Source organism: Canis lupus, chromosome 27, assembly GCF_011100685.1.
Source record: "Canis lupus familiaris isolate Mischka breed German Shepherd chromosome 27, alternate assembly UU_Cfam_GSD_1.0, whole genome shotgun sequence".
Lineage (NCBI taxonomy): Eukaryota > Metazoa > Chordata > Mammalia > Carnivora > Canidae > Canis > Canis lupus.
Genome location: NC_049248.1, coordinates 30516777 through 30539156, shown reverse-complemented (window position 1 = coordinate 30539156; position 22380 = coordinate 30516777). Strand labels below are relative to the sequence as shown.

At 39.1% G+C, this 22380-nt stretch overlaps 1 protein-coding gene and 1 non-coding gene across 2 annotated transcripts in view; one reads left to right on the top strand and one right to left on the bottom strand.

The window, feature by feature from the left end:
• The window catches only part of PKP2 (plakophilin 2), an 87215-nt gene that overhangs the window by 11934 nt on the left and 52901 nt on the right, over nucleotides 1-22380 (top strand). The window contains exons 2-4 of the mRNA XM_038577246.1: nucleotides 1869-1981; nucleotides 2511-3205; nucleotides 14824-14959. Of these exons, the coding sequence (XP_038433174.1) occupies nucleotides 1869-1981; nucleotides 2511-3205; nucleotides 14824-14959 (944 nt within the window). The remainder of the gene's footprint in view (nucleotides 1-1868; nucleotides 1982-2510; nucleotides 3206-14823; nucleotides 14960-22380) is intronic.
• LOC119866474 lies at nucleotides 11077-11182 on the bottom strand. Its single transcript, XR_005380222.1, has one exon. It is a non-coding gene; the product is annotated as a U6 spliceosomal RNA (small nuclear RNA).

Sequence of the window (22380 nt, the reverse complement as noted above, 5' to 3'; positions counted from 1 at the left end):
TGACTCATATATTTAATTTTCAGATAATTTAAAATTTTGAAATGACTTTTTTGAGAGACCATAAATTTGATTTCTACATCCCCAGTGCTGAAAGCACCCTAGACCCCAGGCCCTTCAGCATTAGAGCCAGGACCTGCCCAGCTAGCCTCCTTTTCCCCACCAGCAGGTGTGGCCTGCTGCCCTGCTTTTCCAATAGCCTGGGGTGGGGATTCAAGGTGACAGAAGGATCACTGAGGGCAGAGTTGGGGCCTTGGCAAGCTGGGCAGGAGCCCCACGCAGGCATGGAGATTTGAGTCCTTAAGGCATTGCAGCCTTTGCTCTGGCGTTGGAAAGAATTCCTTTCCCTCATTCAGTGTGGAGGTTCCAGACGTTCTCTGTCATTGAGATTAAAAATTAAGGGGCTACCTTCCCTTTTGCCTGTCCTTATGGAGAAATCAGACCTCTAGAAACAAGATGCCTGGCTTACCTCAACTTCCTCGATCTATAGAAAGGTGACAGTTACAAACCTGCCACCCCCAGGACTCTTTGAGGCCTGACACTGTTTACCAACCAGGTTGTTTGGCTCCAGGAAACAAGACACATGTACAAACGTAATTTGGGATGGATTCATACTTTTTAGTTCTCTGGCAACAACCATCTCCATGCCCCCTCCCCCTCAAAATATGTGGTTCTATTTTTAAAAATGTGAATATTATTAGCTTTTGAAATTTTGACTCTATAACAACCTTGCTGGGAGAGTATGTTGGTATGTTCCAATTGTGTTGGGAAGGGGACTGCCTGTGTTGTTTTATCCTCCACATCCTTCGCAAGTCAGAAACCTGGGAGAGTTCATTGAGTATTTTTTCCTCTGATATTTAAAGGAAAAAGAAATTTTGGTTAAAATCAGGGAATTGGAAATTACTTAGGTTTGAGATAGAGCTCTGTGATTATTTTGATTAGTTGTTTGTTTTGTAAAACAATGGGAGATTAGAAAAGAAGAACAAATAGAAAGCTGAGCGAAGGATAAAGGGAGTAGAAGAGGGTTACCACTCTGTCTTTTACCACCCCCCTCCTCAAAAAGCAGTGTTTTTGGAGGCATGCATCCATTAAGAGCTGCAGACCCCGCAGAGCTGAGCAGGGGAAGGGCTGCCTCCTACTCAGTGTTTGTAAGGGAGTGGGCTGGATTAGACCACCAGACTAAGAGCCATCCTGCTAATTCCACAAAAGCACTCATCTGTAGTGCAGAGAATGGTTTCCTTTCCTGCCTAACTCTCAGTGCCAAATACCTCACCCCCAGGCTTGGCCCCTTTCAAGCTGATGTTTTCTTTGACCACACTGACCTACCTTACTGTTTTTACAAGCTGTCTTATCTACTGGTGTTGAGTCATTCTTCTGTTTGTCATCATTATATTTATGCCTACACCTACATCCTTCTTAGGAAGCTTCTGAATTCTCACCCCAGAAATGGAGCTCTCCCCTCCTCCAACTTCAGAAACAGAATGTTTATGGTAGGGACCACCTAAGCCAATAAGTGACCCCTAAATTCCTCAGGGTTATAACAAGCATTTTTGGATCTTTGTGAAAATCTTCTCTCGTCATTCTTCCTTTCTCTTACCCCCCTCCAAAAATTAATTTTTAAAAGTATATTTTTATTCTTTTTTAATATATTTTTATTCTTAATTCAACTTTTATTTTGAAATCTCACGAAGAATGTTGTGATAACCTTTGGTCCTTTCCCACACCCCAGGGTGATGTTAAGCCAGCACTTAAAAACACTAATATAAACCTAATACTTGTTATTGGTCTTAATTACTTAAATTTAAAATACACGGTTGTTATATAGTCTTTACTGTTTGGCCCACTTTATTTTACTGTATGCTTGATTGCAGGAAATCTTCACCGAACCAGCAGTGTTCCTGAGTATGTCTATAACCTACACTTGGTTGAAAATGATTTTACCGGTGGGCGTTCGCCTGGTACTAAAACTTATGACATGCTAAAGGTAGGATATTAAAGAGAATAACTGTAGTTATCAGATTGCCATGAAAACATTTTTAAACTCCCATAGTTTTTTAATTGTGTGGATCTTAACTTTTTTATTTTAATTTTTTTAAGTAAGCTCTATGTCTAACATGGGTCTTGAACTCATGACCCTGAGATCAAGAGTCACATGCACCACGGGACTAAGCCAGCCAGGTGCCCTTCCATAGATTTTTTTTTTTTTTTTAATGTTTACCTTTCCCAAATATTGCCATTTCCTAGATCAATTATGTGAAGATTGATTTTTGTTGATTTTTGTGTGGAGACCAGGAAAAAAACTGGGGACTTTAAGCAGTATCAAATCCTAGTACAAATAACTAGTCCCTCTTCTTCTTCTTCTTCTTCTTTTTTTTTTTTTTTTTTAAGAAAAGGGGCCAACTTCTTCATGTGATTCAGAGAAATGGGCACCTTATGTAATAGGCCTGGAGTCCTTGGTCTTTAACAAAGATGAAAACTGATTTATGCCTCATTTCAACCTTCTTTCTCTGCAGACAGGCACCACTGCCACTTATGAAAGCCGCTGGGGGCGAGGAACTGCACAGTACAGCTCGCAGAAGTCAGTGGAAGAAAGATCCTTGAGGCAGCCTCTGAGGAGACTCGAGATTTCTCCAGACAGCAGCCCTGAGAGGATTCATTACTCACACGGTGATTACCAGCACGGCCAGAGAAGCCAGGCCGGGCACACTCTGCGGCACCAAGACAGCAGGAGGTCTACCCTTCTTCTGCCACCCAGATATGCTCGCTCAGAAATCGTTGGTTTCACTCACTCCGGGGCCATGAGCCGACATCGCCACTATGACACTTACCACAGACAGTACCGGTACGGCTCTGTGAATGACACCGTTTTTGACAGTGCCCCTGCCAACCCAGCGGTGCTCACGTACCCCAGGCCCGGGACGAGTCACAGCACGGGGAACCTCCTGGAGAAGGAGAACTGTCTGACGCTGGGGCCTGCCTCGGGGCAGATCCGGTCACTGGTGCCCCTGCAGGCTGCCGGTCAGAACAGGGCCTCTCATTCCTGGCATCAGAGCTCCTTCCACAGCGCCCGCACGGTGAGGGAAGCCGGGCCCAGTGTCACCGTGGATGCGGGCGGCAGGAGGATGCACATGACCGTTGGCCAAGTGGCAGCATGTGGAAGTGGCAACGTGCTCATGGAGAGAAGCACTTTGACCGACGCCCAGCTCGGGTGAGTCTTCCCTAGGTCTGCGGGACAGTCCGTGCCAGCACATTCTGTTCCCACAGCCCTTTAGTGTGTGAGCTGGCACTTCTGGGGCTGCAAAGAAAGGCTTCCAGAGATAAGTGATTAGAATAATGACTTTTCAGGCAGCTGCCTAATTGACAGATTAGCCTATTTACCTCAGGGACAGGGGCCAAGCTAACCTGTTCCTATGGCAGCTTTGTAGGGAAATAGGACATTTAGTCCGTCTGTTCCAAATTAGTTGCTGGCTGAAGGGATGACCACCCCTTGGCCATGTGCAGATCTGCTCTGAGCGAGAGCTAATTCCAGAGTAAACCAAGAAATCGGTAATTACATGCATTTTCTCAAACATTCTTCAAAATAAGGGAAGGGGAAATATGCTCATTGCTGGTGCTAAGAGTGAACTTCACGTACTGTTTTGATAACTACTGTCGCAAAAAAGGTGGAGAGCTGGAGGGCTAAGTAAGCAAAGGCAGCTTAATTTTCTAGGGGTCTCTTTCCTTCCTTTGATGCCTGATGCTTTTATTTTTTGATTCTAGCAGCAGTGATTGGAGGGTATTTTTTTGGGCAATACCCAATAATTAAAGTAACCAAATTTTCAAAAGTCATTCTTTTCCCCTCATGTTGACTGTCTAGCTTGACCACTCCGGTCTTTGGAACCTAAGTAATATTCAGGGGGTTTTTTGTTTGTTTTTTTTGTTTTTTGGGTTTTTTTGTTTGTTTGTTTTTTTAATATTTAGGTTTAATGCTGGAGTACACATTTCATAAACTGAGGAAGTTACTAAAAAGAAAGGTTGAAAAATTGATTATTAAATCAATAATTCCTGAAATAGTGATGTAATATCATTATGGTAAAACATTAAATGCATTATTTTTGTTTTATTTCTAAGGTTGCTTAATGGAAGTTTTTACCTCTCATCATCCCTACAAGTGAAATTGCACAGTATATTCATTGACTGGGCAGGCACTGGTGATAAAAGATGTTAGGACTCATCTTGAAGCAGGACTTTTTTTAAAAAAAGGATTTGTTTATTCATTTTAGAGAGAGAGAGAGAGCATGCGGGGATGAAGTGAGGGAAGGGTAGGGGCAGAGGGAGAGAGAGAATCTCAAGCTGATTTCTGGTGAGCACAAAGCCTGATTAGGATCACAACCCTAAGATCATGACCTGAGCCGAGTTGGAAGTTTAACCAACTGAGACATCCAGGCACCCCAGGGGACATTTTTTATAAAACAAAACTGAGCATGAGACTTCTAACATTTCTTATAGAATGTAGATCTTTGTCACTGTGAACATACTTACAAAGAAGAAGATGTATGAGGTCATTATTTATGGAGGAAAAAGCTAATCAGGGCCTTCAAATGGATGTTTAAAAATTTAGTAAAGGGCAAAAAAAAAAAAATTTAGTAAAGGGCTGCTATATTCTAGGATTTGTGCTTGGCACAATTTTCGCAACGCGATTTTGGCAGTCACAGAACTCTCAAGACACATCCTCCGATAATTGGTGTTCTTCTCTTCCCCCGTTCTGTGCCTCCATGCTTCTGGAGGCACCCTGTCACTTCCCAGTCTCTCATCAACTCTGCTGCACTTTGGCTTCCATCCCCACCATTTCACTGAAGCATTGTCCTCACAAATGCACCAGTGACCACCTTTTTGCTACATCCAAAGCAGACACGCGTTCAGTCCTTATGTTACTGAGCCCTTGGGCAGCATCTGACAGCACTGCGTGTGAACTTCTCTCTCCCCTCAGTTTCTAGGGCCTCTTCCGGTTTTCCACTTGCTTCTCAAGCTGTGTCTTAGACTTCCCCGTGTGCAGCTTGTCTGCAGGCCCAGAGCAGTCGTCTTTGGTAGCTCTTCTCTCCCGAGTCTGGGTGGTCTCCCGAAGAGGCCCATCTGCGACACTCGAATCCTTGTGATTCGCCAAGTTTTTTCTTCAGAACTGTCCTCTATCCTGAATGCCATCAACATCTTGCATGTATTTCTAGCAACCTCCAGGGCATCCCAAACCCAGTGTATCAAAATCTAAAAGTATAAGCTCCCCCCTACTGTCTACTCCTGTCTCCTCAAACTGAAGTCCTGCCCCGTACAAACCTGGAGGTCATGCTTATCTTCAGCCCTCCACAGGCCTATCACCATGTTTCAACCTCCTTAATGGCCCTTACGTTTTTACCTTCCTATCCATCTCCATTGCATGCATCTCTCTGCCCCCTCTGGTCTTGCTCCACTCAGAACTGTTCTCTGGAAAAAAAATAAATAAATAAATTAAAAAAAAAAAAAAGAACTGTTCTCTGAGCATTAGAATGATCTTCCCAAATATGATTATTCTCTGTCTCGATTGTAACCTTTCCATAATTCCACCAAGTTTTCATGCTTTCTAGCATGGCACACATGGCCTAACTCATGTTTCCACCCCTGCTTATCACTCCAGCCCCACTCTCCTCCCCCTCTTTCTCATCACCATTCCATACGCACCCCCTATGCAAAGAAACCACTTGGAACCTCTTCACTTAATGGATATGCATTTGTGTATTTCCTTTCTCCCTTCCTTCTCCCTTACCTTCCTTTTTTCCATCTCTCTATATCTATATCCATCTGTCTCTATCTCTTTCCCCCCCCAGTAGCTCTGTCATTGCCCGGCTACTCATGATTCTGGAGGTAGCTCAGATACTGCCTATTTCCTGATCACTCCCCTCACAATCTAGGTGCCCCAGATAGATGCACTGTGTGGGTATCTTTGCCAGAATAATACATTGTGGCTATTCATTTCTCACTTCTTTCCCTCTAGACTTTGAACTTCTTGTGAGTGCCTAATCATCTTTTTATTCTCAGTACCCTAAAACAGAGGCAGGCCTATAATAGGCACTGTATAAATCCATGGTGAGAGAATAAAAGGATTAAGGAAGGAAGAAATGAAATATAAACTCTGTACTTTTTGCCATCTAAGTTCTTTTGTTGCTCAGGTTCTAGAAGAAGTATGAACTGCTATTTTGGATTATTGTTTTAATGGACAGGGCAAATTTTAAAAATAAATGATTAATCCTATTTCAAAGAATAGAAGGAACTCTTGGGGTGAAGAAATCTAAAGGGTAAAAAATATATTCTTGATGATTCCCAAAGTTGCCGTTCTAGAGACCAGAATTCATAAAAATGAATACTTCTTGAAATTTTGTTCTGTGCAAAAGAAGGGAGTCAGAGGTATTTCCTATAATGAGGAAAATAAGCCCTCAAGATAGTATCTACGCCTGATGCCTGTGTCAGTGGTGTCCATTTCACTTCCTTCCTGAGGTGTGCCCCATGGCATTTCAGCTCCCCAGGCCACCTCCTGAGAGTTCTGGCTCTGGAACCACACCCTGTGTTCTCCTTTGCCCTGCATTCTCTCCCATTTCAAACCTATCCAGCCTCTGTTTTTATAATTTACTTTTTTTTTTTATGTCTAGTGAAAGTCTCACATATAAAGAAGAATCCTTTCATGTATATGAAACATTCCTACAGAGTAAGTAGGTAAAATTGTAAACCTACATAATGAAATAAAGTATTTTTTTTTTGAAATAAAGTATTAAACAATGGATCTTTCTTTCCAAAAGAAAAGAGTTTTTAATAACTGGTCAGTTATTAATGCAGGTGAAAACCAAGACATTGGCATGAAAGAGAGTCAATATCTGGTCTAAATCAGACTGATGAAAAAGGTCTAAGAAATTACCAAGTGGGGGGGGGGGGGGAATTACCAAGTGAAACACATTCCAGATCTATTTTTCTGAAAATATGGTTTTTGTATTTGTGGGGGACTGGTGGTTTGGCAAATAAATGAGTATGAGGCTCCTCCAGTGTACCCAGCACTGCAGAGATAGAAAATGGAATGGTCTATAGGAAGGTCTAGGATGAGTGAAAAAGAAAATAAGATACATCATCAAGTGCTAGGTTATGAGAATTCAGAGAACAAAAGAGTGTTGTGCTCTGAGATTAGTAGATGGAGCCTGTGGAGAGAGATTGGATCTCTAGTATGATTACCAGTCAAGTTCTTGACCTAGAGCAGCACAGAGCATAAAAGATCTTCCATATTCTCTTAATTACCAACGTCTTTAGTTCTTTGATTCTTCAAGTATCTTTCAACTGTATCTTTATTTCCATTTCCATTTTTAACGGCCCAGTTCAAGGCTTTATTGCCTTAGCTAAGATGCTTCTAGGTAGATCCCTTCAGATGGTCTCTAGGAATACATACCCACACAAGAGGCATAGTCCAAAAGCACTGCTTTCATAACACTTAAATCTCTGCAAAGCAGGGGAATTTGTGTTTCCTGAGCATCTAACAACACTCAGGAGAGGAGCTTTCCATTCATCACCTCACGTTGGTTTGGCCCTCTAAGGGGTAGCCCTATTAATATATATACTATCTGGGAACCAGCCTGGGTCAGGGCTGCATTGTTAGTTGGCAGGGATGCTGGTTGCTAAAAGATCACACACATAAAGTGCCAGTTTTTATTTTCCTCTATCATCTCATATTCTAACCAATGATATTATACGCTGCTTCCTTGTGCATTTTCCATTTATATTTACATCATTTCAACATTGTCTAAAGTTGTTAAAAAGACTCCATTCAGGAGAACAGGTTCAGGTGATAGTGGGGCCAGGGGCAACTACTCTTCCTGAACCCCATCTCCCAAGCCACATTTCCACAGGCTTCAAGAAGTGTTTTGTGGTTGAGTTGGAAGGAAAGAAGGAAGGATGGAGGAAGAGAGAGGGAAGGAGGGCAGGAATGCTATAGGAGAATAGAGGAAGAAATTCAGAAAGGCTCTAGGTGGGACTAGGGACACAGTAAAGCTTTCACAGAGCTGTTGATATTTGAATTGAGTTGTGAAGAATGGATAAGAATGAAGTGGAACGATGGGCTTTCTAGAAAAATCAAGAGCAGTTTGTGAAGAGGCATGCAGTGTTTAGAAAAGGATTAAAGCTCAGCATGGTTGGAGGATGGGGCAGTCACAGGAGGGAAGGGAGAAAGTGATTATGGCAAGGAGATGGAGCCAGACTGGGGTCAGAATGTATGCCATGTTGATACCCTGACAGCTGTAGCAGACCTTCTTAAAGAGGAAGTCTTCCTTCAGTTTGGGAATTGTTTTTATGATAAAGTGAAGTAGCACTGGGTTGACTACAAGTGGATGCAGAGCTTCTTTGTGAATCATGTTCAGGAAAATAAAGGATTAGAGTCATGGAATTATTTGTGGGTGTTAGAGTGTTGGGAAATTCAAACTTTCCTGAGTCATATATGACTTATGAAGTGGATTAAAGGCTTAATCTTAAAAAAAAAAAAAGCTGCATCGAACAGAAGGTTATTCTTATAAGTGATCCTTCATTAGTTAAAACACCTGTAGTGTTACGTGGTAAAAACTTAAAATTGCCACAAGATTGAGAGTGTCAGAGTGTCGATTTCTCTGTAAAGGTGGTGGAGTCCATGCATGTGAAACATTTCCATCTCATTTATTTATTTGTTTTTAAAGATTTTATTTGTATATTGGAGAGCAGGCGCATGCACACATGCAAGTGGGAGGAGGGCCCAAGGGAGAGGGAGAGGTGGATTCCCCGCCCAGCAGGGAGCTTACCCTGAGATCATGACCTGAGCTGACTGAGCCACTCAGGCGCCCCTCCATTACTTAAAAGCTGTGTTTATACTAAATAAAAGTGACTCAAATAGTAATAGCCCACATTTTTTACTCATTAAATTGATTCCTGAGGCACAACTTTAAAATATGAGATCATTATATAGTTCTCAGTATAGATGCCAGAACTGTTCTGCTTCATTCGAAATACCCTTATATTCTAGGAGTTAACTCTGGTATGTTTGAACATGTGTTGGGTATTGCTTTTAGTCATGAGTCCCATTACTCTTACCTCCTCACCCGTGTCACACCCACCCACCCACACACAAACTCACCATTCACAACATTACACATGCTCACATCTATACATGTATTAGTGGGTTAGCCTGATATAAGAGAGAATTTGCAGGCATACCTCAAGGGTATGATAGATTAGGTTCCAGATGGCCACAATAGAGTGAATATCATCGTAAAATGGGTCAAGTGACTATTTTGTTTTCCCAGTGGATATAAAAGTTATGTTTACACTAGAATCTATTAAATGTGTAATAGCATTATATCTAAAAAAAAAAGTACATATCTTTTTTTATAGATTTTTGTTTATTTATTTGACAGCAACAGAGAGAGAGTGTGTGTGCATTAGCAGGGAGAGCAGCAGGCAGAGAGAGGGAGAAGCAGGGAGTCCGACGCAAGGTTTGATCCTAGAAATCTGGGATCATGACCCGAGCCAAAGGTAGATGCTCAATCAACTGAGCCATTCAGGTGCCCAACAATGTACATACCTTAATTTAAAAATACTTTATTGCTAGCTAAAAACTGGTAGCTTTCATCTGAGCATTCAGAGAATGGTAGATTTTTCCTAGTGGAGGCTCTTACTTTGACATTCATGGCCCCTGACTGATCAGGGTGTTGGTTGCTGAAGGTTGGGGTGTCTATGGAAATGTCTTAAAATAAGACAATGAAATTTACCTCGTTGATTGACTTTTCCTTTCATGAATGATTTCTCTGTAGCATGTGATGTTATTTTTTTTTAAGATTTTATTTCTTTATTCATGAGAGACAGAGAGAGAGAGGCAGAGACACAGACAGAGGGAGAAGCAGGCTTCCCGTAGGTAACCTGACACAAGACTTGATCCTGGGACTCCAGGATCATGCCCTGAGCCGAAGACAGACACTCAACCGCTGAGCCACCCAGGTGTCCCATGTGATGTATTTGATAGCATTTTACCCATAACAGAACTTCTTTCAAAATTGGAAGCCATCCTCCCAAACCCTGCTGCTGCTTTATCAACTAAGTTGATGTAATATTCTAATGCCTTTGATGTCATTTCCACAATCTTCACAGCTTCTTCACCAGGAGTAGATTCCATCTCAAGAAACCGTTTTCTTGGTTTGAGCCACCCTGGGTGGCTCAGTGGTTTAGCGCCTGCCTTTGGCCCCGGGCATGGTCCTGAAGTCCCAGGATCGAGTCCCATGTCGGGCTCCCTGCATGGAGCCTGCTTCTCCCTCTGCCTCTCTCTCTCTCTCTCTCTCTGTGTGTCTCTCATGAATAAATAAATAAAATCTTAAAAAAAAAAAAAAAGAAACCGTTTTCTTTGCTCATCCATAAGAAGCAACTCCTCATCTATAAATTTTTATCATGAGATGGCAACAATTCAGTTCCATCTTAAGTCTCCACTTACAAATCTAGTTCTCTGGCTATTTCTATCACATTTGTGGTTACTTCCTCCACTGAAGTCCTGAACTCCTCAAAGTCATCCGTGAGGGTTGGAATCTATTTCTTCCAAACTTCTGTTAATGTTGGTATATGGACTTCTTCCCATGAATCAGGAACGCTCTTTAGTTGGTTAAGTAGTTTTATTTATTTAGGTAATTTCTACACCCAACATGGGGCTCAAACTCACAACCTCGCGATCAAGAGTCACTTGCTCTTTCCACTGAGTCAGCCAGACACCTTGAATCAGGCATGCTTTTAAATGACACTTAAAATGGTGAATCCTTTCCAGAATTTTATCAATTTACTTTGCCACATCCATCAGAGGAATTGCTATCAATGGAAGCTACAGCTTTATGCAGTGTATTTTTTTTTTTTATTTGAGTGTAGTTTACAAACAGTGTTATATTAGTTTCAGGTATACAACATAGTGATTCAACAAGTTTATACATTATGCTTATACTCATCACAAGTGTAGCTGCCATCTGTTACCATACAAGCCTATTATAGTATCAATGACTATACTTATGCTGTGCCTTTTATTCCTGACTTAGAAAAACTGTAGAAGGCTTCACGAATTTGCATGTCATCCTTTTGCAGAGGCCATGCTAATCTTCTCTGTATAGTTCCAATTTTAGTGTATGTGCTGTCAAAGTGATACATTTCTTAAATAATAAGACTTGAAAGTCAAAATTACTCACTGATCCATAGGCTGCAGAATGGATATTATCTTAGTAAGCATAAAAACAACATTAATCTCGTTGTATGTCTCCATCCGATGTATTGAGTGACCCAGGTGCATTGTCCATGAACAGTAATGTTTTGAAAAGAATCTGTTTCTTCTGAACAGAAGGTCTCAATGGTAGGCTAAATACTTAGTAAACCATATTGCAGAAAAATGTACTGTCACCCAGGGTTTGTTGTTCCATTGATAGAGCACAGGTAAAGTAGATTTAGCATAATTCTTAAAGGCCCTAGGATTTTGGAAGTGGTCACTGAGCATTGGCTTTAACTTAGAGTCACCAGCTGTGATAGTACCTAACAAAAGCGCTTCTCCTCCCTAGCTATGAAAGTCTCAGATGGCATCTTCTAATATAAAGCTGCTTTGTCTACATTGAAAATCTGTTTTTTAATGTAGCCACCTCCATTAATTATCTTCTGGATAACTTGCTGTAGCTTCTACAAAAGTACTTCACTTAAGGGTGCTGGGTAGGTCAGTCAGCTGAGTGTCCATCTCTTAATTTTGGCTCAGGTCATGATCTCAGGGTTGTGAGATCGAGCCCCGTATCATGCTCTGCACTGGGCATGGGGTTTGCTTGAGATTCTCTCCCTCTCTGTGCCCCCCCCACCCATTGCACACATTCTCTCTCTCTCATAAAAAAAAATTAAAAATTATATATCCTTAAAAGTGTTTCACCTTAAGGGACACCTGAGTGGCACAGTTGGTTAAGCATGCAACTCTTGATTTCAGCTCAAGTCCTGATCTCAGGGTCGTGAGATCAAGCCCCACTTCAGCTCTCACTCAGTAAGGAGTCTGCTTAAGACTTTCTTTCCCTGTACCCCTGTGCATGCACACATACACACTCTCTCTCTCTCAAATAAATAAAATTTTTTTAAAGATGCTTTACCTTTCACTTATATGTTTTGGAAATGATTTCTTTCCTTAAACCTTATGAACCAGCCCTCTGCTAGCTTCACATTTTTCTTCTGCAGCTTCCCCACTTCTCTCAGACTTCACAGAATTGAAGAGAGTCAGGGCCTTGCTGTGGCTTAGGCTTTGTCTTAAGGGAATGTTGTGGCTAGTTTGATCATCTATCCAGACCCCTGAAACTTTCTCCATATCAGCAATAAGATTGTCTCACCCTTTTTTTTTTTTTTAAGATTCATTTACTCAAGAGACCGAGCAAGCGAGAAGAAAGAGAGCCTGAACTGGGGGGAGGGGCAAAGGGAGAGGGAGAAGCAGACTCTGTTGATGGACTGAACCATCCAGGCACCCGGTTATTTCACTTCCTTATCATTTGTGTGTTCACTGAAGTGAATTTTCTGTTTCCTTCAAGAACTCCTTTGCGTTCACAGCTTAGCCAACTGGTGCAAGAGGCCTGGTTGTCAGCCTGTCTTGGCTTTCAACAACATGCCTTCCTCACCTAGCTTAATAATTTCTAGCTTTTGATTTAAAGTGAGAAATGTACAACTAACTCTTTCTTTCACTTGAACACTTAGAGGCCATTGTAGGGTTGTTAATTAACTCAATTAATATTTCAATATTAATTGGCTCAATTTCAATCTGTGTCTCAGGAAATAGGGAGGCCCCGAGGAGAGGGAGAGAGGTGAGGGAATAGCCGGTTGGTGGAACAGTCTGAACACGCACATTTATCAGTCAAGTTCACCAATTTATGTGGGTGTGGTTCTTGGCACCCTGCCAAATAAATAGTAACGTCAAAGATCATTGATCACAGATCACCATGGCAAAAATTTGAAATATTGTGAGAAGTACCAAAATGTGATGCAGAGCCACGAGGTGAGAAAATGCTGTTAGAAAAATAGCTCTGATAGGCATGCTTGACACAAGCCTGCCACAAGTTTAATATTTTTTAAAAAGCAATATTGCAAAGCATGGTAGAGTAAGGTGCAATTAAATATGGTATGGCTGTATTCATTGTGCTCGCTAGCAAATACTGGAAAACACCCTGCCAAGCTGTCTTTTTATTCTCCATTACCAGGAATGAATCAGGTATAACTCTCTTTGAGGCCAAAGTCCTAGGATACCTTTAAGGCATGTCTTTAGCCACAGTTCTAAGATGTTGCCATCCTGAGTCTGCTTTCTCTGAGTCAATGCTTAAGGAAGCATGAATGTGTTAACATCCACAGGGATAATAGGTTGCCCAACCTAGTTACCCTCCAGGCAGAAATAAAAGGGAAAAAAACCCAGCTCAATGAGGCATTTGGGAGTTATTGTTTACAAGTAGCAATTTTATTTGTCCTCTATAAATTATCCTCTCTTGTGTCAAACTGCATCGGACTTCATCATCACTATACATACCATAGTTAGTAAAGGACAAAAAACAGTATGCTACTTGATAGACATAAACCAAATGTCATTGCAGTGGCAAAGCAAATGGCAACAGAATGTGTATAAAATTGTTTTCTTTAAGAAAAAATGTATTTATAATTATGCTTAATCATTACCTTTCCTGATGAATTCTGTGACATCAGCATGACTTATTTGAACAAAAGCTTGGTTTCCCTGGCTTTTACTGTTTATATACTGTTATATTTATTAAATTAGAAAACTTTTGGGGACGCCTAGGTGGCTCAGTGGTTGAGTGTCTGCCTTTGGCTCAGGTTGTGATCCCGAGGTCCTGGGATCAAGTTCCGCATTGGGCTCCCTGCGTGGAGCCTGCTTCTCCCTCTGCCTGTGTCTCTGCCTCTCTCTCTGTGTCTCTCATGAATAAATAAATAAAATCTAAAAAAAAAAAAAAAAACGAAAACTTTTTGAATGCTTATTTTAAAACTCATTTTTAGGTGAAATAAGAGATTCTGAGCAGCTTTGAAAAATATCTAATGATTATTGAGGGAAAGTGTTTCATCCACGGGTATAACATTACCATGGTAGAAATAATTTTTAATTTCTAACACCAAATTTATTTTAAAGTCCATGTAAAGGGGCGCCTGGGTTGCTCAGCGGTTGAGTGTCTGTCTTTAGCTCAGGGCGTGATCCTAGGGTTCCAGGATCGAATCCCACATCAGGCTCCTTGTGAGGAGTCTGCTTCTCCCTCTGCCTATGTCTAGGTCTCTGCCTCTTTCTCTGTCTCTCATGAATAAATACATAAAATCTTTTTAAAAAATAAAAAATTTTAAAGTCCATGTAAAGCTTTATTGTGCCTTTATTTATTTATCTTTATTGTTATTTTTTTTTTAAGCAGCTTCATGCTAGGCCTGAGCAACTGACTGAGCTACCCAGGCATCCCTTATTGTGCCTTTAAAGTGCCCTTTTAATATGTAATTATCATACAACACACATATTTATCTTAAACAGTTGATTTTCTTTCTTTGGTATATATTACAATTCTGCTCAATTCCATGACATTTTCAGAAACCATTCTGACCAGAGCTGGAATATTTTTACTGCTGGCTGCCTATACCTTCTGATCTCAGGTGCTGATTTCTTTTGAGTAAAGAAAAACCAAGGCTCAGATATTCTAGGTGCTTTAGGATATTAGTCGAGTCATTTCTGGAGGATCATATTGGTAGGCAAGAGGGAGCAGGTTTGGAATTCAGCTGAATCTGTGACTGTTTGTCTAGGAATGCAGACATGGAGATGACTCTAGAGCGAGCAGTGAGTATGCTCGATGCAGACCACACACCACCACCCAGAATTTCTGCTGCAGCTACTTTCATACAGCACGAGTGCTTCCAGAAATCTGAAGCACGGAAAAGGGTGAGTATCATCTTAAATCCAGTTTAAAATTATCTTGCTTTTGCATCTGTTATGGTGGCCATGTAAACTGAAACCAATAATTTATTTAAATTTTTAAAAATCTTTATTGAGTTAAATGTCAATTATAGGTCAATTTTAAATAACTTAATTTTTTTTAAAGTCTAGAGACTTTAAAAAATTTTTGTATTTGGGAGAGGGTGGGGAGAGGGAACGAATCTCAAGCAGATTCTGCACTGAAGGTGGAGGCTGATGTGGGGCTCAATCTCATGACCCTGAGATCATGACCTGAGCCAAAATCAGGAGCCCACCTGACTGACTGAGCCACCCAGGCACCCTGGCATAAGTGTTCTATAGGACAGACCACACCAAAATGGAATCTAGCATAATACCCTCTAGTTCCAGCCACATCATTGCAAATGGCAAGACTTCATTCTTTATTATGGGCAAGTAATATTCCATTGTGTATATATACCACATCCTTTTTATCTATTCATCAGTCAATTGACCCTTGGGCTGTTTCCATAGTCTAGCTATTGAACGTCCAGGTCCGTGTACCCCTTTGAATTAGTATTTTTGTATTCTTTGGGTAAATACCTAGTAGTGCAATTGCTGGATTGTAGGGTAGTTCTATTTTTAACTTTCTGAGGAACTTCCATACTGTTTTCCCCAGTGGCTGTACCAGTTTGCATTCCCATCAGAAGTATAAGAGGGTCCCTTTTTCTCCAGATCCTCATCAACACTTGTTGTGTCTTGTGTTGTTGATTTTAGCCATTCTGACAGGTATGAGGTGATAGCTCATTACAGTTCTTTTGCCCATTTTTATTTGTGTTTTTGATCTCTTGTCATTGAATTTTGACAGCTCTTTATGTATTCTGGGTATAAGTCTTTTTTATTCAGTTACATGATTTGGAAATACTTTCTCCTAGTTGTATTTTGTCTTTTCATTTTTTAACAGTTTTTAATTTGGTTGGAGTCTAATTATAAATTTTTTCCTTTATGGATTGTGCTTTTCATAGTGTATCCAAGAAATTCTTCTGGTCACTTACTCTAAGGACACAAAGATAATCTATATTTTCTTCTAGAAGTTTTATGAGTGTCGGGTTTTATAGTTGGTCTATGATCCATTTGGGATGAATTTTTGTATATATTGCAAGATGTGGACTGAAGTTCCTTTTAAAAGATATATGTGCAATTGTTTAGGTGCCATTTGTTGAAAAGACTATTATTTCAAGTCTAAACTGTTTTTTGTGCCTTTGTTGAAAAGGAATTAATTACATATATGTGAGTCTGTTTTTGCACTATGTATTTATTCTATTTCATTGATATATTATTGGTCTATCTTCATGCTAATATATTGTCTTGATTACATAGTTTTATATTGAAGTTTGCTAATGTTAGTCCTCTGTTCTTTTTCGAGTGATTTTGGCTATTCTAGTTCTTTTGCAGTCCCATGAATTTTAGAATCTATTTCTTTATGAAAAAACTGATAGGATTTTGTTTAAGATTGGAGAATTTTCATCTAAACATTATTGAGTCTTCTGACGCCTGACTATGGTATATTTAGCCATTTAGTGGGTCTTCTTTTTTTTTTTTTTAATTTTATTTATTTATGATAGTCACAGAGAGAGAGAGAGAGAGAGAGAGGCAGAGACATAGGCAGAGGGAGAAGCAGGCTCCATGCAGGGAGCCTGATGTGGGACTCGATCCCGGGTCTCCAGGATCGTGCCCTGGGCCAAAGGCAGGCGCCAAACCGCTGTGCCACCCAGGGATCCCTAGTGGGTCTTCTTTAATTGCTCTTAGCAATATTTTGTAATTTTACTGTGAAATGACTCTTAGCTCTAGTAGCATATTTGTAGATTCATCAGATTTTATTCATAGATCATGCCATCTACTAATAAAGACAGTTTTGTTTCTTTTTGTTTCTTCCTTTTCAATCTGGATGACTTACATAGTTTTTCTTTTTGTATTGGCTAGAACCTCTAATGCAATGTTAAAACGAAGTGAGGGTGGACATGTCCAGTTCTTGATCATAGGGGGAAGCATTTCGTTATTCTTTCACTATTGTGTAGGGTGCAACTTGTAAGTTTTTGTTCGTTTTTAGGAATTTAATCTGAGGGATTTTTATGTGGTTTTTTGGAAGGAAGGAAAAAGTTTTATATTTTAGTATTTTTAACACCATTTCTTTTTCCTGCTTTTTAAAAATTGAATTATAATTGGGTTATATTGATAATAATGCAGATAACATTATATTATTTTCAGGTGTACAATGTGATATGATGTATGTAATATATTGTGAAATTATTACCACAAGTCCAGTTACCATACATCATTCAGTTATAAATTTTTTTCTTGTAATGAGAACTTTTAAGATCTATTTTCTTAGGACTTCCAAATATACAATACAATATTAATAAGTAGTCATCATGATGTACATTATATCTTCATGACTTTTTTTTTTTCATGACTTATTTTATAACTGGAAGTATATACCTTTTGACCACCTTCACCCATTTCACCCATGTCAAACCCTCTACCTCTGGCAACCACCAATCTATTCTCTGTATCTTTGATTTTGTTTTTTGTTTATTTGTTTTCAGATTCCGTACAGTATTTGTTCACTGTCTTTTTCATTCAGCATAATGAAATGGACTTCCAGGTCCATCCATATTGTTGCAAATAGCAGGATTTCCTTCTTATTTATGACTGAATAATATTGCATTGTGTATATCTGTCAATGGGTACTCAGGTTGTTTCCATGTCTTGAGTATTGTAAATAATGCCATAGTAAACATGGGAGTTCATTTATCTTTTTGAGTTAATGTTTTCATTTCCTTCTGAAATATCCCGGAAGCAGAATTACTGAATCATAAGGTAGTTCTATTTTTAATTTTTTGAGGATCCTCCATAATGTTTTCAGAGTGTTTGTACCATTTATGTTCCCACCAACAATACACAAGAATGTTGTATTGTTCCCACCAACAATTCACAAGAGTTCCCATTTTACCACATCCTTGCCAATACTTACTATTTCTTGTCTTTTCGGTAATAGCCATTCTGACAGGCATGATGTGATATCTTATTACTGTTTTGATTTTCATTTCCCTGAGCACAGGGGCATCTGGGTGGTTCAGTGGTTGAGCATCTGCCTTCAGCTCAGGGCATGATCCTGGGGTCCTGGAATGGATTCCCGTATCAGGCTCCCCTGCAAGGAGCCTGCTTCTCCCTCTGCCTATGTCTCTGCCTCTCTCTGTGTCTCTCATGAATAAATAAAATCTTTTTTAAAAAAAAGAATGCTGAGCATGTTTTCTGTATGTCGGCCATCTGTATGTTATCCCTAATTTTACAGTTTTTGTTTTGGTTTTTTACTCAGGAATGGTTATTGGATTTTATCCAATGTTTTATTTGCTCATTAAAATATTTCTATGGTTTTTATCTTAATTTTGCTAATATGGTTAATTACTTTGATTTTTAAATGTTATCCCATTCCTGGGATCAATCCCACTTGGTCATGATGTACTGTTACTTTTTAAAATTAGATTTGCTAAAATTCTTGAAAGCAATTATGCAGCTATATTTGTAAAGGATATTGATCTGTAATTTTCTTTTCTTGTAATGATTTAGTCCAATTTTGGATTGAGAGTAATATTAGCTTCATAGAATACATTGAGAAGTGTTCTCTCCTCTTCAATTTTCTGAAAGTTTGATTGAATTGGTATTATTTCTTTCTTAAATGTTTGGTAGAATTTACCAGTGAAGCTAGTTGGACCTGAAGTTTTCTTGTGAGAGATTAACTATCTTCAGATCATGAGACTGACACACTGCCTGCTGTGTTAAGGAGGCTAACTAGGTTCCTGACTGACTATAAATTCAGTTTCTTTCATTGATACAGGGCTCTTAGGGCTATGTATACTTCCTAGTGAACTTTGGTAGTTAGTGCCTTTCAAAGATTTTGTCCATTTCATCTATGTTGTTCTAGTTTTCTTCAATTTCTTTGTGTAGATGTTGTATGTTGTTTCTCTTTGCCTGAAGAATTTTCTTTTAACATTTATTCTAGTGCAGGTCTCCTGGTGATTAACTATTTTAACTTCTGTATGTCTGAAAAGAAATTTTGTCTTTGCTTTTGAAAGATATTTTCACTAGCAGTGGAATCCTAGGATGACAGTTTTTTGTTCTAATACTTCAAAGTTGTTGCTTCACAGTCTTCTCACTTGTGTTGCTTCAGACAAGAAATCATCTGTCATCTTTATTGTTCCTCTGTACATACTGTCTCTCTCTCCACCCACCCAAGCTGCTTTTAAAATTTTTTTCCTTATCATTAGTATTGAGCAGTTTGGTCACAATGTGCTTAGATGTAGTTTTCTGTAGGTTTCTTGGGCTTGGGAGTTCACTGAGCTTCTTTAAACTTACAAACTTTTATTTTTCATCACATTTTGGAGTTTTGGTTGGCATTTTCAACCACAAATTCTTCAAATATTTTTTCTGTCCTTCCTTTGGGAATTAGTTACATACATATTTGGCCACTTGAAGTTATCTCATAGTTCATCCATACTCTATTCTTTTTCTTCAGTTTTTCCTGTATGCTTCCTTTTAGATATGTTTAGCTTCTGTGCTTTAAATTCACAAATCCTTTCTTCTGCAATGTTTAATATGCCATTAGTTTCATTTGGGGTTTCTTTAGTTCATAAATTATAGTTTTCCCCTTTAAAAGTTAAATTTGAGTCTTTTTTATATCTTCTTTCTCTACCTAACATGTTCCATCCTTCCTCAAGATTTCTGAACATATAAAAGACTGTTAAGATAGCTGCTTGAATGACCTTGTCTGCTAATTCTGATATCTGCATTCATTTCTTCTTTGCATACCTGGAAATTTTTCATTGAATGCTAAATGTTATGAATTTTACCTTGTTGGATGCTGAGTATTTTTATATTTCTGTAAACATGCTTGAGCTTGGTTCTAGGATGCAGTTACTTGAGAACAGTTTGATCCTTTCAAATCTTGCTTTTGAGATTTGTTAGGTGGGACCAGAGCAGGATTTATTCTAGGACTACTTAATCCCCAATTCTGTACTCTGTCTCCTCAACTCTACTTATTGAATTCCATTTGGGTTTTCCCTCGCCACATTATAGCCTGAGAACTCTCTCAAGACCGTGACCTTTGACAGCAGTGGGGCTCACCTTGCTTGTTTTCCATCCCTTAGGGATCATGATCTGTCATTGCTACATGTCCAATTATTGAAACCATTGCATGTTTTATGTATTTTTAAAAATTGTTTCAGGTAATAAGGCAAATCCAGTCCTTCTCATTGTTGAGTCATTATCAATTTTGATAAATAATTCCCTAATAAATTCTCCCCCAAATTGTGTAAATTTACACTCCATCAGCATTGTGTCTTATATGTACCATCACTAACACGAGATTATTCTTTTTTGTTTGTTTCTGTTAATCTAATGACAAAAAAAAAGCTATCTCTTTATGGTAGAAATTTTCCTGTTTTTTGAAATCAAGATTAATAGTTGGTCATTTAATCAGAGTTACAAAGAAAAAACTTAATTATACACACATACCACACACACACACACACACACACACACAGACACAATTACAGCGTTTGTCATAATCTTTCATAAACAATGCCCATTACGTATCATCTATAACTTTAAAGATTAAAGTGAGGGCAGCCCGGGTGGCTCAGTGGTTTAGCGCCTGCCGTTGGCCGGGGACATGATCCTGGAGACCCGGGATCGAGTCCCATGTCGGGCTCCCTGCGTGGACCCTGCTTCTCCCTCTGCCTGTGTCTCTGCCTCTCTGTCTATGTCTCTCATGAATAAATAAATAAAATCTTAAAAAAAAAAATAAAGATTAAAGTGAAATGAGAACCTAATGACATTAATTCACCTGAGTTCAAATCTTTCTGGATTTTTACATTTTTCCTAGTCTTTTACATTAATTTTATCCAAAAATAATTTGAGGTTTTTTAAAGCCACCTACCTTTATCTAGTCTTTCCAAAGCACACAGATTAGTTTTCAGAGACAGAATTCTTTTCACACTTCATTCATTTTCAGAACGGGTAAATAAATTAAATGATTACAGTTACAAGTACAGCTGAACTAAATACATTGGGAAACATACCTAAGTTATCCTTGGTAAACATGTAATTCAACTAATAGAAATAGGGGTGCAAAGCCCAACCTAGAGTAACCTACCAGCTTTGATAGTACTCAGAGTATCCATAGGGTTCACGGAGGGAATAAAGAATGTAGATCCTGCAGATCAGTTAAGTAGAGTCAGACAAAAGAGTTCTGTTGACTATTTTTTTCTACCTAGATCTGTATCTCCTTAATGATTTGTAGGGCTTCTTTATCTATTGTGCAAGTTATATATAAACCAGTGTTATGCAACTTATGGCATCTTTCATCATGCAAGATTTAAAAATTCTTCTGAAGTCAGATTTGTCAATATTTTTATTCATGGCATCTGTATTTTAGGTATTGCTTTTAAAAAACCTATTCCCGCCTCTAGAATATTTTTTATTTTAAAAGCTATTGGGATCTCTGGGTGGCTCAGCGGTTGAGCATCTGCCTTCGGCCCAGGGCGTGATCCCGCAGTCCTGGGATCGAGTCCCACATCGGGCTCCTGCGTGAGCCTGCTTCTCCCTCTGCCTCTGTCTCTGCCTCTCTCTCTCTGTGTCTCTCATGAATAAATACATAAAATCTTAAAAAAAAAAAAGCTATATAATTATTGGGTATTTCTAAATGCCCCTTTGCCTATGTTTGTTCCATGGGAAGAATAAGTAAGGATTTTTTAAAAATTATATATTTAACTAGTAATGAATTTTCTTTATACATACAGATGAAGAGAATTAGCCTAAAAATTAGTCCTTTCTCTGCCTAAATCAGATAAATGTCTAAATTTTTTAAAAGATTTATTCATTTAAGAGAGAGAGAGAGAGCATGAGTAGGGGGAGAGGCAGAGGGAGAAGACTATTCAAGGGCCTGAGAGCCTGATGTAGGGCTCAATCCCAGGACCTTAGGCTCCTGACTCTGTGATTTCTGGGCTGAAGGCAGACACTTAACCATCTCAGGCACCCCTAAATCTTTTTTTATTCCCAACTTAAAAAAACTTGGCATTATTATGCATGCTTTCATTTTCTAATCTGGAAATACTTGAATTTTTCTTTTGTTACTCAAGTTGAGCTAGATTTCTACTATCTCTTAAGTTACTAATTTGATTATAAATATCATTTTGCTTACATACAGGATTAATGTTGTGCTTGCCTTCTTGGCTCTTATTTTAAGGCTAGGATAAACACTGGTTTTGAGAATAATGAAACGTGAAAATCACACTGAAACCTAAAAATATATATGCATGGTAGTAAAAATTAAGAATTATAACCCAAGAACATTAACACAATCCTGCTGA